This window comes from Vigna radiata, chromosome 6 (genome assembly GCF_000741045.1).
Source record: "Vigna radiata var. radiata cultivar VC1973A chromosome 6, Vradiata_ver6, whole genome shotgun sequence".
NCBI lineage: Eukaryota > Viridiplantae > Streptophyta > Magnoliopsida > Fabales > Fabaceae > Vigna > Vigna radiata.
The window spans coordinates 1572948-1589278 of record NC_028356.1 but is presented as its reverse complement, the minus strand read 5'-3'; the positions used below and the strand labels follow the sequence as shown (position 1 = coordinate 1589278).

The window sequence follows — 16331 nt, the reverse complement described above, 5'->3', positions numbered from 1 at the left end:
TTTGTTTTCAATAATGATTATATGATCGAATTTGTTTTTACAGCGAAATAAAAAGGTAATTAGATTAGAAGGAAAAATGTAATTAATGATATTGAAAAATATAATGATATTTAGATAATATATTTTTGACAATATTTAAATATTATTTACATGTCATTATAAAACAATCACATAATGACTATAAATAATATTTAAATGTTGTTAAAAAAATGTTATCTAAGATTAGGTTATTGGTTAAGGATGTATAGAGAGAGAATAGAAAGAAATAAAGTAAAAAAAAAAAAGATAAAGAAGGAAAAGAGGGGTTGGTGTGGAAGAGAGAATAATAAAAGCGTAACCGACCACACCCACCAAGGAAGGTGTGAATAGATAAGAAGGAAACGTATGAAAAAGCGCGGGTGGATAATTTTCCCGCGCACCAACCAAATAAAACACTTCCCACCCTTCCATCAATGCGTTTCCCGAGCCACCACCTGCTGCAACTGCCCAACCATTTCTTTTTCTTTTTTTTTTAAATTCAATATCATAATAATATTAATAATAATAAAACAAAAACATCCCCAATTCCCGTAGATAAATAAAACCTAATTCCCGTAGATAAATAAAACCTTGCTTATTGGTGAATTCAATTATTCAATAATTGCCCAAATTACATAGTATGGAAAAACTAACTCACTTTAAATTAACTCTATAAATCAATCATTAATATAAGGTTTAATTGTTTTTTTTTGTCTCCAGTTTGGTTGAAGTATGTTAAATTCGTTTATCTTTTAAAAAAATGTCAATTTCGTCTTTATATAGAAAAAATTTGTGTCAATCAAGTCATCTTTGTTAAAAATCATTACTTTCAAAACTCACTTTATCCAGCAAAATCAGGGATCGGACCCATAAAGTCGTTATTATTCAAAACTCACTTTAAGTTTTTAACACCATTAGACTTGACACAATTTTTTTTTATATGAGAACGAAATTGACATTTTTCTAAAAAAAGAACGAATTTGACACACTTCAACTAAAGTGAAGACAAAAGAAACAATTAAACCTTAATATAATCATAATGATCCAACTATGACAACATAACACTTATGATTCGTTTTTCATGATTAAACCATAACGCAAACATTTGAATTTATTTTCGAAAGACAAATATATTGATTTATTTTCATAATTTGTTTAGATAAAAAGATAAATAATCTATACTTCCTGCGTTATTGATATCTAAACCAGTAATATTAAATTTACTTTTACGGTATATTTCGAACAATTAAAAAATAACTTGAATTTCAAGACAAACTTTAGAAGAGTTATCAGCATTTAGACCAATGACCTCAAACTTAGATCCTGAAACGCCAACTTATAAGAAATAATTAATAATACTTTTAACTTATTAAAACCAGTTTTAAAATACGTTTTAGGGTCATGTGACCGTTTACTGATGCACGTGACAGTAAAAGGTATTTTTGAAAATTGGAGCCACGTTACGTTACTGTGCTTCGAAACTGTTGTATGTTTTAACCATACAATCCTTAATTGCTGTTTACTTAAAAAAGAAAGCTGAAAAACATGAACAAATGCTAAGCGTACCAATGCTTCGTTAAATTCTCACTTCATACGTAAGCAAAGGGTAAAATAAAACATCAGCACCATGGAGAACTTTTTCTCAAAAAAAAAAAAAGAAGCTGATTGATAATTTTATTATCTAGAAGTTTTTTTTATTAGATGTTGTTGAATTGATTATTCATATGATTTTAACCACTATTTTTCATTGTCAAATATCTCAAAATGATTTTCCTCAAATAACTTATTGTAATACATTATCATTAAGTAAGTCAGATAATTAATCTTGAGACTAAAACCTCACATTATAATGTCTTATTTTCATGAACAATTTCTACACTTGGTACAACAGGTAAAATTACCACAATATCATAGTAACAACCACTTGTTAATATCTAAATTTATCAATAGTTGAACAAGACATTGTTGTTTTAATTTCCCATGTTTATAAAACATAGGAAAACTTTTTGCTTAGGAAGTGACCATGTATAACTTAAGCAATAATAACTTAAAAGAAGAGACACTTTATTTAATGTTTTAGTTTTCACAAACGAATTTATTTTCGTGAATATTATTTGAACATGTGTCGACTTTAACATGAAACTCCCACATTATTTGATAAGGATATAATATACTTTTTCAAATTAGACATAGAGACAAATATTAATATACAAAATGACCGTTTGGTTAACTTGGGATCAAAAGATTCATACAGTCGGAAATGTCAAAGGAAATCACCTAGGACTCAAGTGGTTGTGTCATACAAACTGAACATTATCCTTAAGTAATGATTAAACTTGACGAATATTAGTTTATGACAAAACATGTTGTCAATAATCCAGAGTTCACCCAAAACTTTGTAAATACAGGTTTAAAGTAAGAAGATGAGTGATTGCATTGCCTTTTACAAGTAACCTCCTAATTTGACCGAACAATTTGAAGGACAAACAATAACAAATACATGCACGAAGACACACAACACTTAATAGACAAATAACTTCAATCCCGCGATTGAAAGAATTAGTTGTAAATATTTGTCCAATTCCAATCCACGTACCCACATTTGTTCTTATAGTAGTCTATGTTTTAAGTCCTAAAATACTTTTAATTTATTAGATAATTTAAAAAACTTATATTATTACTTTTTCCACTGTCTTTAATTTAACAACTTATTTTTAAGAAGAAAAATTGATCATGTTTAATTTTTTTGTAATCATTTTACAATTGTCTACTTGTTATTTGGTATTTATATAATTATAATTTATTTTTTATATTTGATATTAGAGAAAATAAAATGTTATGATTTTTATTTTTTGTAAAAAAATTAATTAATATTTAAAATAATAGAAAGATAGATACACATACGAGCACCCTCGTTTTCACCGAAGATGAGGATGATATATAACGATTTTATACCTATTAATTATGGAGATGGAAATGAAAATAAAATTTTATTTTAAGGATAAAAACATGTCACATAGTCAAAACCTGCATTCATCCTTCACAATTTCATGTCGCTAGCTATAATATTAAATATTATACTGCTTTATGCTTAAGCAATGAAAAATTAAATAAATTATTCATCATTAAGAAAATAACAATATATGATATATAAATATGATCATTAAGTGTAACTCAAGTAATAACTCCGTAGCAAAAAAGTATATGCATAAAATCTTTATAATAAAACAAAAATATTTCACAATCTGAAAATTATTTATAGGATTCATTACAATTTATACTTATTCCAACACAAGATTATTTATTTTCCCATTATACAAGATATCTTTCATATCTAATTACCAATAATTCATCATCAAAGTAATGATTAATATATAGATAACTTTTCTTATCTAAAAAAAATCAACTCTACAATAATAAAAAAAATAAAATTTAACTCAATATTTAAACTCTGAAAAAATTCAATATAAAAATTATAATGCTTCAACTAGGTTACTACAAAAATTCTACTCATTAATTTCTCACATACAAGGAGAGAAAATAAATATAATCAACTAAAAAAACAAATAACTTACCTAAGATTTTAATTTACCTATCTTAATCATAAAAGAAAATTAGTCTATAACTTCAAAAAGGGTGGAAAAATACATGTCTAAACAGATAAAATATTAAAATAAATAACAAATGAACTGTTTTGAGGTTATTTATAAACACTTCTTAAGATATTTATTCTTTCTTTTATTTAGATTTCAATTAGATGACTTAACCTAAACCACGTCTTTCTATTTATTTTTTTATTTACCAATAATCTCGAATTATATTGCATTTCTCTTTACACGTGTATTCAATGTTTTAAATTTTCAATCTTTTCAAAGTTAATTCAATTTCCTTTCAAAGAAAAGTATAATATTTTGTATAAAAACATCCTATAATGTTTGTTCTGTTGAATTTGAAGACATAATAAATAGTTTTGAGGGATGAATGGATAAACATTTACATTCTTTATCCCAAGGTTGAAGCATATGGTGAAAGGAATAAATGATGCATAGAAAAATAAATCAATGGGGTCATGTGAAACCAGTGAGCATATGAAGGTGCATGCATTCTTCTCTCTCTCTCCATTTTAAATATATTTTCTTCCATTAATTACAATGTAAGATAAAGATAAACTAAACAATTCAAGCCAATCTTATTTCCTTTTAAGAGAATAAATTTATGAATGATTATGAGAACAAAATCTATTGATTAGTAATAAACATTGTTTCTACATTTTTAGAAAATTAAAACAACAAAATCTATAATTAACTATGTAGAATATGTTTTTTCAAGTAAACGAGTTACTTACCTGAGTTGGCAATTACGGATTCAAGAAAGCAAAGTCTCAATCTTTAAAAACAGTGAAAGAAAAAATCCTTGAAGATTTGTATGGCTTAATTGAGAAGTCTTAATTGTTTTTGCTTCCACTATTTACTTTTATAGTATAATATAAGTTAATTATTGTTAAAAATAAAAAACAATATAGAATGTAAAAAAATAGGTACAGTACACACACCAATAATTACGCTCTTGATTTTTTGAGAAGAGAGTTAAAAATATAGAAAAAAATAAAATAGAAATATTTAGCCGGCTATAAACTGCACTTACGCATGTCATAATTTGGTCCTTCGTCCTCAGCCGAAATATTTGAAGGGAATGAAAAGAACGAAAACCCGTTTCTTTCTTGAAAATGGATCGAAATCAATTATTTTAATTATTATAATTATTATTATTATTACATATTAAAATACTAATATTTATCTATTAATATTTAAGATACAGAGAAGAACACCTGTTGCATTGCATTTAACTCTCTCTGTGTATGCCCAATAAAAAAAAAAGATATATATATAAATCATGAAAGGGACCTCACCAAATCAAAAGTACACCAACCAAGGCAAGGCAAATTTTACCTCCAAGAAACCCCAAGGGGTATTATCGTATTTTCACAAGATCCCTTAACTCACTCTTCGTAATTTGAAAAAAAAAAGATAAAGGAGGGGATAAAGAAAGCAAGACAAGAGGTCAGTTCGAGGAGAAAATAATAATGATAATAATAATAATAAAATAATAAAAAAAAAGGTAATACGAAAAGAGGGAAGAAAAACGCGAAGAGAAACACGCTTAATATTAGTATTAATATTAATATTAATATTATATTTTGTGTTAGTGTGTAGTTGAAGGAGAAGAAGAAGAAGAGAAGGTGGTACCGCCTTCAATTCTCTCTCTTCTTTCTCTCTCTTATTCTGGTCCTCATCATCATCTTATACCTCTTCTTCCTCCTCCATAGCACTCATTCACCACTTGTGAAAAACCCATTAATATCACACACACACACAAACACATCCTTACATGTTTCTCTGAGACCCAGTCCAAGATCGAACCTTGTTGTGTAGGACGAACTTGGGTGTCTGTCTTTTTTTCTTATTTTTTTATTGATTTCTCCGAAGAGATGCGGAAGGGAAGAGGAGGGGCGGCGTCCGTGGTCACGGCGGCGGCTGCGGCCGCCAACGGATCCCTTTTAAAGGAGCCTCGGTACCGGGGCGTGAGAAAGAGACCGTGGGGGAGGTTCGCGGCGGAGATCAGAGACCCGTTGAAGAAAGCCAGGGTTTGGTTGGGAACCTTCGATTCTGCCGAGGAAGCTGCTCGAGCCTACGACGCCGCCGCACGGACTCTCCGGGGTCCCAAGGCCAAAACAAATTTCCCTCTTTCACACCCTTTCTGCTATCCGCACCCCACCACCAGTCCTCTCTTCTACGCGGGTTTCAACGACAGCAACCACATCAGCAACCTTAACAACCCTCAGAGACCCACCTCAAGTGGCATGAGTAGCACCGTCGAGTCCTTCAGCGGGCCACGCCCTCCCACAGCCGCCGGCGCTTCCACGGCGCCGTTTTTGACCACCACGCGGAGATACCCGCGCACTCCCCCTCTCGTCCCCGAAGACTGCCACAGCGACTGCGACTCTTCCTCCTCCGTCGTCGACGACGGTGACAACATCGTCTCCTCGTCGTTCCGCCCTCCCCTGCCTTTTGATCTCAACGCGCCGCCGTTCGACGATGCCGCTACCGATGACGATCTCCGCTGCACCGCGCTCTGCCTCTGAACGTGCTGTGATGGTTTTAAATTTCTGATTTTTTTTCACCCTTGATTTTTTGTTATTGTTGCGCGGAACAAATTATAATGATGATCAGATGTAAGATTGTGGCAATATGATCTTAGTTCTGTGAGAGGGAGATTCCGTGATTGGGTGTATTTTCTCTTTCTAAAATTTTATTTAGGAGGAAATATTGAATGAGAAAAAAAAAAAAGTAATTATGAATTATGATATCTTCTGTTGTTGAAAGATTAATGCCGGTGTGTATGCATTGTTCCCAGAATCTCTTTCTCTCTGTCTCAACGGTGTGTATTGTAGTACTATATCAGAGATTCAGTGTTGCTCTAACTTAGACTCAGTTCGTTCTAGTTTCCTTTTGTTTTGGTGGATTTCCAATGTTAGCAATCATGAAAGGCACCCATTGAATTAAATTTTGTATGGTGGCCTTTGGAGTAGCGTAGGGCTATGTTATGTTTTTTTTTTTTTTTTTTTTTTCTTCCTTATTACCTTTACGAGGTTTGGAAGAAAGTTCGTTGGGAGAGTGATAATTTGTTGTTTTACCTTTTCTTGTTTTGGGAGGAATTGCAAAAGGGAAAATAACTATGATTTTGCCTCCGATGACGCTCAAGCTGTTTGGATCTAGGTGTGAATGATTAGATGAGGAGGGAGAAATATGGTTTCCTTTTTGCTTTCATCTGTGCCGCTGGCCTTTCTCGCAAACCCTGATGTTGTAACGTCGTATTTTGGGTTGTGTAAGAAAAGAATCAATACGTGGATTAACGATTTTGTTTTAGTGAAGCCACAGCATATCGCTAAATTTCAGCATATCGTTACGGGTAGGATAAGAAAAAGAAAAAAAGGTGTAGAAATTTTCGTGGTCTGAAAAGAAGGACAGTGGAATAGGGTGTTAGAAGTTTGAATGGGGAGGCCGCGTTAGGTCAGCTTGTCCTGTGATGGAACCATGGTGAGGCAAAGGTGGTGTTGGAAGGTGTTTAGGAAGAAAGAAAAAATGGGGTATTGTTACAGAGTCCTACCCCACTCACTGAAATGAACGTGACACATCTAGAAGGCACGGAGATGGTAGGTGTTTTTGTTTTCATTACATAGGGATACGCTAATATCATAAGATGTAATGTTAGAAGAAAATCAAAGGTTTATGAAAAGTCAACGCTTCAACCAATGCCAGCTTAAACACGCACTCACCGTGTGAGATCACCCATCCGCGCTGCTCTTCACCTTACCCTCATCATTTCATACATCACCGATTCACCACCTTTCATTCAAATAAAGAAAATTATTACTGCCATTTTTGAGCTTTTTTTTTAAAAAACCGAGCTGAAAGAAATTTTGTTACGCTTTAATCACGATAAGCAAGAAAAACTCTTTGGAGATTTGTCGTCTTTTTAAGACGATAGTTTTTGAAAATTAGAAAGTGTATTGTATAAATCGTGTGGTGAACTTATTACTAAAAACGATTGATTGTGGTCAATTTTCTAGGATTTTTAAGATAACATGAATTTTTAAGATAACATTGGTTGGTTACTAATTTTATTAACTGAACGGTTATTATGATAATTGATAATATAACTAAAACTGATCTTAAGGTCACGGTGTCTTTTGATAAGCTACTATAAGAAGAACGAAGTGGGCAAAATAACAAAGTACGAAGGAGTAATTCTGGATCCTACAATCTTACAGTGTATGAAAATTAGAAAGTGTATTTTATAGATATCATAAATCCAAGATAACATAAATCTAGGTTACTAATTTCATAGTTAACTGAACGGTTACTCTATATATTAAGGATATCATAAACACATCATAATAATGTAAAGCATACTTATGAGAAAATGGACAAGTGATTGCATTTATTGGATATTTAATAATTAATTGTGATCGATCAGTATAATTAAAACTAATTTTAGTATCGAGATATTTTTTGACAAAGAATGATAAACTATTATAAGAAGAACAACAAATTAAACTCGAGGAAGTGACAAAATATGAAGGAGTAATTCTCGATCCTACAATCTGAAATATAAAAATATTATTGATTATTGATATGAAAAAGAATGGATTTGGTGATGGAAGTGATGTTAAGGGTAGGTATTTGAAATTGTTAATAGGAAGTGTTTTAGAGGTGGACCACGTCTTGGTTGGGTGCATTTTTGTGAAGGTTGAACAACTATGTGAGTGGTTTGTTTCCTCCACTATTGTCTTACCTTCAAATTTGGGGAGAGGGAAAGTGGGAAATTAAGTGTGTAGAAGAAAGAAGGAGGAATTGTGGTCCACAATCACACACACATACATACCCTCCATTTCCAACATTATATGCTCTTGCTTAAAAAAACAACCAAGTGGGCCGATATACTTCTCCCACTAACAATTTCCAAGCCCGTCACATTCTCCAACACTCAATGTTAAGTCCACCTCACAAAATAAAATTACTCACACTCATAAAAAAACCTTCAAGATTTACACGACAGACAAAACCTTGTTCAATTTTACTCCTATTCTATTCCCTTGTTTACATGTTTCATGTCGGAACTTATACAACTCACAATAATATTCTTTAGTCATCTTGTTCATGCATGCGTAGCTTGTTTAGGCAAGAAAGGTTGTTCCATGGTATCTAATGTTATATTGTTTCAAGAAACCTTATTCTATTTGAACATATGTTCCATGCATAGCCGTGTTTGTGTGGGAATTCATAGTTTTTCTTGTTTCAAAAAGTTTTTCTTAATATTATCATTACACATTACATCGTTGAAATTATTTAATAAAACCAGGTGTTGTTTTTCGTTTCAATGATCAAACTCTACCCTTTTTTCAATGATTGAGAATATATAAACATTTTTTTTTTAAATAAAGAAAGAGGCAATTACAATCCCCCCCTTAAGACTCTTCTGTTTGACCACACACGGTGTATAAATAATATGGTGATGACTTTTTAATAAATCGAGAATAAGCCTTTCAAAAAGTGAGCTTAAATTTAATTTAATCGCGTAAAAATAGACTAATTCCTAAGGTTAGGATTTTTTTCACTAGTATTTTTTAGACTCTATTTATTACTTTTAGATTCTGTTTATATCTAAAGCGTGACTTTTTTTTTTTTATTAGTACGAAGAATTTTTTTGTAAGAGCATATAATAAGACACCGATTATTCTTAATTGCATAGTTATATATAAATTATTTAGGTTTAGCTATATCGTAATTTATCAATTGATTTTAAATGTATAATAAAATTTAATATATAAATCGGTTTTAAATGTAATTTTATTAATAGTGATATAATTATTATATTTTAACCATGACCATGTAATAAAATCTTAAAATATGTGATTTTATTTGAGTTCGATAAAATTGAGCTTAGATGGCATTGGTGTGCATTGTATATATAATAATATATTATATATTTTTCAGAAAGAAAGACCTGCATACTTTATAATCTATTATTACCTGATGATCACTCTCATGGAGTGTGTAAAACAATACGCAATGACTCTTTTTATGAAATCTATTTTTTCTATTACGTTATTTTTTTTTATTTTTTTTATATATATATTTTTAAGAACTGAAAGGGAAATAATTGATAATCTAATTAAAAGTCTAACTCAATCTTTAGAGGTGATGTTTCTTTTCATAAACACAAAGACAATTGTTTTAATACATAAATCGAAAACTATACCTTCATACTTTACGTCACTCCTTTTATTATAAATCATCTATTTTTCTCAATGTCTTATTGTATCTTTTTCTTTAAGGTCCAAATCCAAGTTGAGTGATAGTTGTTAAAGACACTCTAACGTTTAAATAAGTTTTTAATTGTACTAATTAGTGATACATATGACAGTTAGACTAATAGTTGTTTTAGAAATTTCGAAAGTTGACATTTTAAATAGTTGATCGACTGGTTAACCGATCATTCTATAATGTACAACAATGATTATATAAAAAATAAAATATCTCTTTTTTTTTTCTAAATTATTATTAAAAAAATCATTTTAACCAAATATTTATAAGTAGATAAACAGTGGATCGCGAAGTAAATTTGACAAATCTTATTATTGTAAACTTTATTTTCATCTTATAAATTTTAATTTAGGTTTAATTAAAAGTCACAAAGTTATCAACAAAACCTATTTAAGATAGGTTTCCTTCTTTGTTAAAGTATGCGTAAAACAAAAGTGTACCTATTTTTCGTCTGTTTTTCTTCTTCCTCTGTCATGGCTCTGTGCAGAGCATCTTCCATCTACCGTATTTATCATGGAGTCAGCTGTTACAGAAACATACAGCATAATGGATCAATGCTTCAATCCTTCATAATGTCCCTACTATTTAGATTCTATTCTGGAGAAAACAACTAATAAACTCCGATTTCCGGTATATTTTATGACAACTATCACAACAACAAAATATTCTACAATAATTTATGTGGAAGCAGAACAATGCTAAGGTAAATTCTCTTTCTTTCATAATTTCCTAAAGCTGACAATGTCTATTTAGTGCTATAAATGTTTTATCTGTATTCATGTAGGTACAAGGTCATGGATGATAAAAAGACAGAAAATGTTCATACAGAGTGAAACTTTGTTGTAAATTTGTTACTTTGATGAGCATGAACGATTTACTAATTGCTTCTATGGCGGCCTGTGCATGAAAAATGACATGAATTCAAAGGAATGCATTGTGAGAGGACTGAAAATCTAAGTGACTCGAAGTAACATATTGGATAAAAATAAAAAAGTAGAACATTATATAAAAATAAAAGATCTATTAATCCATCATCTTAAGATTTTGGAGACATCATAATATCAATTTCTTGTGATTGGACTCAGATCTTATTGGTATTCTGTCTTTTTACTCTCGGTACTTTCTTAATGAATCTCCTTCTCGATAGACCCAACAGTATAATATCAAAGTCGAATTCTTCGCCTAGATAACGGACTTGTGTCTTCTCGATGAATCTCTTTTTTGATAAATCTAACAATAATATCAAAGTTCATTATTCATCTTAATGACCAGTTGAGACTAGTACAATAGTTCATGTATAAAAAATCTTTGATTTTATAATCCTTAGATTGAATGCTTCGAACATGTCACAGTTTGATTTGTTATTCCTAGATTGAATGTTCTCCTCTTTCATTTCCTTTCTTTCTCTTCCGTTGTTAAATTGTGAATTTCTCAAGCTTTTAGCCTTAAAGAACCTAATTAGAACCTTAAGGACCAAATCTTATAAAACAGTTGCCTAGTATACCTTTATAACGCAAAAAGAACACTTTGAACACAAACAAAAGAAAAACCAAACATTCAATTTATTCATCTTACTAATGCCATTGTTACACATGCATGTACACAGCAAGTTAACCCCAGAAACTACTCTGGACCAATTTTATCCATAGCATTGAATGCCATAAAGCCAATCATGGATACTCGACGGTTAAGAGCAAAAATCTTAGGGTTATCAATGTGTGCAGCAACCAAAGCCGTGCTACAGTAATCAGCTCCATCACCAGCAATTCTAGCATCATAGTTTGCAGCAGGCATATCATATTTCATCTCACCAAGGGAAGATCTGAGGGCTCTGATCACCCCATCATAGTCATCTGCACAGTCTTCAATGACCGGAACATGTTTCTCCATGGCCAAACCCTTAAGAAACTTTTGCCCTTCCTCTGCCTCCTTCACCCCCAGTTTCAGAATTACCACTGCAAGTTCGGTGAAGTTTTTGGCTTTCACGATTTCAGGATCTTTTCTCAGGACTTCCTGGCACAAGGCATAGTCTTCTATGGTTTCGTTGCAGACTTTGTCAATGAGATCAGGACCACCACCAGCACCCAGTAGTCTGTGATGAACGTGAGATCTACCAGCCTTTGTTGGCAAAGGAGATTGAAAAATGAGGATCAAGCAAAGAGTAACCAACAAGGAACATAGTGTTGAACAATTCATCTTGTGGAGTTTCAGTTCAACGAAGAACAGCTATAGATTGCACTTGGGAAATGGTGAAAGTAATTCTTCATGGTGTTGCTTTTTAAAGCATTGTTCGTGTCTAATGCATAGCAATTTGACCTGTATACAGATGAGAATAATCATTACCTAGGTAAAAAAGTATTGATTCGCATGGCAGTTTTAAATTGTCCTTTAGTTAACATTTTACATTCCTTACATCTTTTACACGCGGTTTATTTAATGATACTGTGAGGATGGCAACGGATACATAATACAGATAAGATAATTTGATACATAGAAACTTTTCATATTCTTTTAATATTTTTTTGTTATTTTTCAAAAAATAGAAAAATTTATTGTTTTTATGACTATTTTACTCTAACGAAAATGAATATAAATATAGGTTACTCTAGTATTACCCTACCACGTAATAAGTGAAACTTTAAGAGAAAAAAAAAATTAAGACTATATATATATTTTTTTACTGAAGATGAATGTGAGAAAAGGAGTTGATGAATTCAAAGAAATTTATTTGAGAACAAGGTGATTCATGTTTCTTTAGAAATATAGATATGAGTAAAAATATAATTTTAGAAATATTAATTTAACATAAAAAAAACTAAATTATTTCTCTTTAAAAAATTTTACAACTTAATTGAATAAAAAAAAAACATAAAGACAAAAGTAAATTTAAATATATTACTAATTAATATTAAAAACAATTATTAAATGATATCATATAATAATATTTAAATGTAAAATTTATTATATATATTATAAAAAAATACGGGAATTAATATTTTATTCTTCGAAATCAAATATAACGTGTTTCAATTTTTTATGTTTATGACCTGTACTTGTTTTTACATATTGATATTATTAAATATTACAACAATTTTTTTAATTAAGATCACAACTGTAAACACACGAGAGTGTCCCTTTTCAAAATAATCATTATTATAGTTATTAAAATAAAAAGTATTATTAAATTACAATTTATTTTACAAAAGGAAATATAAATAAATTTTATAATTTTGTTGGAGATATTTTTTTATAAATATTTATTTTAATCTAAAAGTATTATTTAAAGAGTAAACTGGTAAAAAAATTAGAGTTGTCTAACACTGAGGTAATCGTTTTTTTAAGTAGAAAAGGAATATATAAGTTTAGCCTCTAAGTAAAAGGCTTATTTATAAATGGCTCCTGTCATTTTAAATATAATTGATATACATATTAATATTAAAATGATAAGAATTATATCAATAATTAAATTTAAATCTTACAAAACAGAAACAATATAGAAGTGCGAATACAATCTGTATTTCAACTAGTTTTTTTTTTTTTTTTTTAATACTAGTTCATTTATAATTAATTTAATGTAATCTCATGTTAGTGCAATTGTTTCAAGTATTTTTTTTTTAATTTCTAAAAAAAGATTAAATATTCCTATATTTTTGTTGTTTGTGTATAATTTTTTTTAAATTGAACCCTTAAATTTTAATGTGTTCTCTTTTTTATAAGATGAGATAGCTATTATAAAGTGAAGATTTAGGTCCAATTATAAGACTTGTTATTAAGAGTATGATAAAAAAAAATACAAGTCGTTACGTTCCAAACTAACCTCTCGAAATTTTGGGATGAGCTACCGAGCTTCTTGAGTGAGTTGTTGAGCTCTAAGACTAGCCAGTCGAGCTCTACATCTTAAGGGTCGAGATCCTTTGAGTTTAAGACTAGTCAATCGAGCACTATAACTCAAGGGTCAAGCTCAACCGAGTTCCAAACTATTTTGATTGATTTTGTAAATCAGTAGTTGAGTTCCAATCCATCACACCGAGCTTTATCGAGTCTTGCTAAGCTCCAGTGCTCTTTGCCAAGTTCTTAATGAGCTCCCACACTTGCCTATCGAGTTTTATGAATCTCGTACAAATGTATGTTGTTGCTTTCTTATGACTGAGCTATTAGGGTGTTTAAGCTACATGTTCTAGACAACTCGGCTAAGCTTATAATATTTCCTTTTACATCTTTTTTCTCATGTAATAAATTTGAGGAACATAGGATGTCACTTGTCAGTCGATTCGTGCATCATGGTTTGTGATTAGGGTGTTAGTTACACGTAACATGAGGTTGAATATCTTATAAATTCAGTGCTCGCTCATGATGTAAGGGATTTTTTAAATATATGAGAAATTGTTGTTGAGACCACTTCAACCCATCCTTTTTTTTTAGAGTCACCTGCTTGAGAACTTTTAAAGCCTCTAGCCCTCTTCACCTCGATAGGTTCAACCTTTTTGGGAGAATTCACTATCTTTGTTCACAGATTCCACCACACCAATATCTCTTTTTCTTTTAATCATTATATTGCATCTATACATTGTGTGTTGTGAGCAATAGAGGTCTTCACGTTGTCATGATGAAGTCTTGGAAAATGGATTTATAATAAAAAAAGGTTTTATAATCAAATCATTAATATGAACCTTTTATGTGTAGTTAAAGCTATTAGAGGATTTATGTCTTGTGTGAAGTCTTTAAGAACAATGACTTCTTTTGAGATAAGAGAAGTTTTTTGTACTTAGGAACTCACAACTATTAATTTGATGGTTTGAGTTTATATGTTTAAGTTAATCTAAGGTGTATTTGATGGATTAAGATTAAGAAATAAAATTGTTGATTGTATGATACATATGTACACTATTTAGAAATGCTCCAGGTTGAACATGTGTGTTTGACTTGAGAGATAACGCAGAAGTATCATATCATTGATTTGGTAGCATTTTGTCACTTTGGTTGATGTTGTTTTGAGTTGAAATACGTGCCTAAGGACTGAATAAACCAAGTTAGTGATTTGATATATTATATCCAGATTTGACTTATGTAGACTCGAAAGACTAGTGCTTCACTCATTAAGAGAGAACATGATTTCTCAAGTTAGAGAGACATCAGAGACCTTTCTTGTTAGGTGTGCTTTCTCACCAAGCAAGATAGGACCCACAGAGTGAGATTTTGAGAATTTCTTTGTTGAGTGATTGACATGCTCGTTAAGCAAATTTTGGAAGATTTTTTTCTAGTACTCACTCGTAGAGCAAATTATTGTGCCGTTCAGAGAGAGAGAGATATTTCAAGCATAAAATTTACTATGTTGAATGAGAATGAAATGTTTAATTAGGTAAATGAAGAATAGAAAATTTGAGTGTATTGCATGAATTGCTTGTAATGTAAATGAATTGAAATATTTGAATATGTTTAGTTATATGGTTTGAAGATAATATAAAAGATTTTAATGAGAAAATATAACAATGCTAATGTTTTAAGGTGGTGTATGAAAGAAGTCTTAATCTTACTCATAAAGAAATATGTCTAATTATAAAAATTAAAGGAATTTCTTTAATTGCAATTTTGATGATTGACGAAAATTTTCAAATATAAAATTTATTTTGTGATGTTTTGTGAAAGATGGATTATTTGACTTTAAAATATATAACTATTATTCTTCTTCGATAAAAAGATGATATATACATAATCTTTGAATCTAAAAATAAAGTGTGATAAATTAAATTTAGAATTATATGTTATCATCTGATTATGTTTAATTAAAAAAATTGAATATGTCGTGCTTATTTTAAATGAATATAAATGATCTAAGCTTATCCTTGTTGTTGTTTATATGTGGTTTTTTCCACCTATTACAATAATATATATATATATATATATATATATATATATATATATATATATATATATATATATATATTAAATGTTAATCCATGTTTTAGTAGTTCCTTTATATAGGTTAACATTTAATATATATATTAAATGGTACTTGAAGCAAACGTCTCCCATGCGTGAAATATTATTATTTTTTCATGACAAGATTAAAAAACAAGGCTGATATTTTCTATCACAATTATCAAATCCAAATCGTCCACTGAAAAACCAATTTTAATGTCGTAAATTTATTTAACACTTATTCTAGTCAAATATAGATGATTTGACAGATGAGTGATTTGTTTTAAATTTAATAAAATTAATTATTTTATTTTGGATAATATAACATTTTAAAAAATGCCTTGTTTTGAGTTAACGTTAGGAAGTAGGGAGTATGAAAGGAGAAATGTTAATCATAAAAAATTATCCTCAAAATAGTAAAATTAATATATAATCCCTACCCGATTGATTAAATTGAAAAAAAGGAGTGATAAAGCGATGACAGGAACTTCCATTTGAACGTGAAGT

The 16331-nt window shown here is 30.0% G+C and overlaps 2 protein-coding genes across 2 annotated transcripts; one reads left to right on the top strand and one right to left on the bottom strand.

The window, feature by feature from the left end:
• The first annotated feature begins 5233 nt into the window (after positions 1-5233).
• LOC106763007 (ethylene-responsive transcription factor 3) lies at positions 5234-6582 on the top strand. The gene has a single exon (XM_014647159.2). It carries the CDS (start codon positions 5507-5509, stop codon positions 6158-6160), a length of 654 nt encoding a protein of 217 aa, XP_014502645.1. The 5' UTR covers positions 5234-5506; the 3' UTR covers positions 6161-6582.
• A 4901-nt stretch (positions 6583-11483) lies between these two features.
• On the bottom strand, positions 11484-12165 carry LOC106764516. The gene has a single exon (XM_014648794.2). The coding sequence runs from the start codon at positions 12099-12101 to the stop codon at positions 11529-11531; it is 573 nt and encodes a 190-aa protein (XP_014504280.1). The 5' UTR covers positions 12102-12165; the 3' UTR covers positions 11484-11528.
• Positions 12166-16331: the final 4166 nt, after the last annotated feature.

Coding starts and splice junctions, on each gene's coding strand:
- LOC106763007 (XM_014647159.2), top strand. CDS start 5,507: ATGCGGAAGGGAAGAGGAGGGGCGGCGTCCGTGGTCACGGCGGCGGCT.
- LOC106764516 (XM_014648794.2), bottom strand. CDS start 12,101: ATGAATTGTTCAACACTATGTTCCTTGTTGGTTACTCTTTGCTTGATC.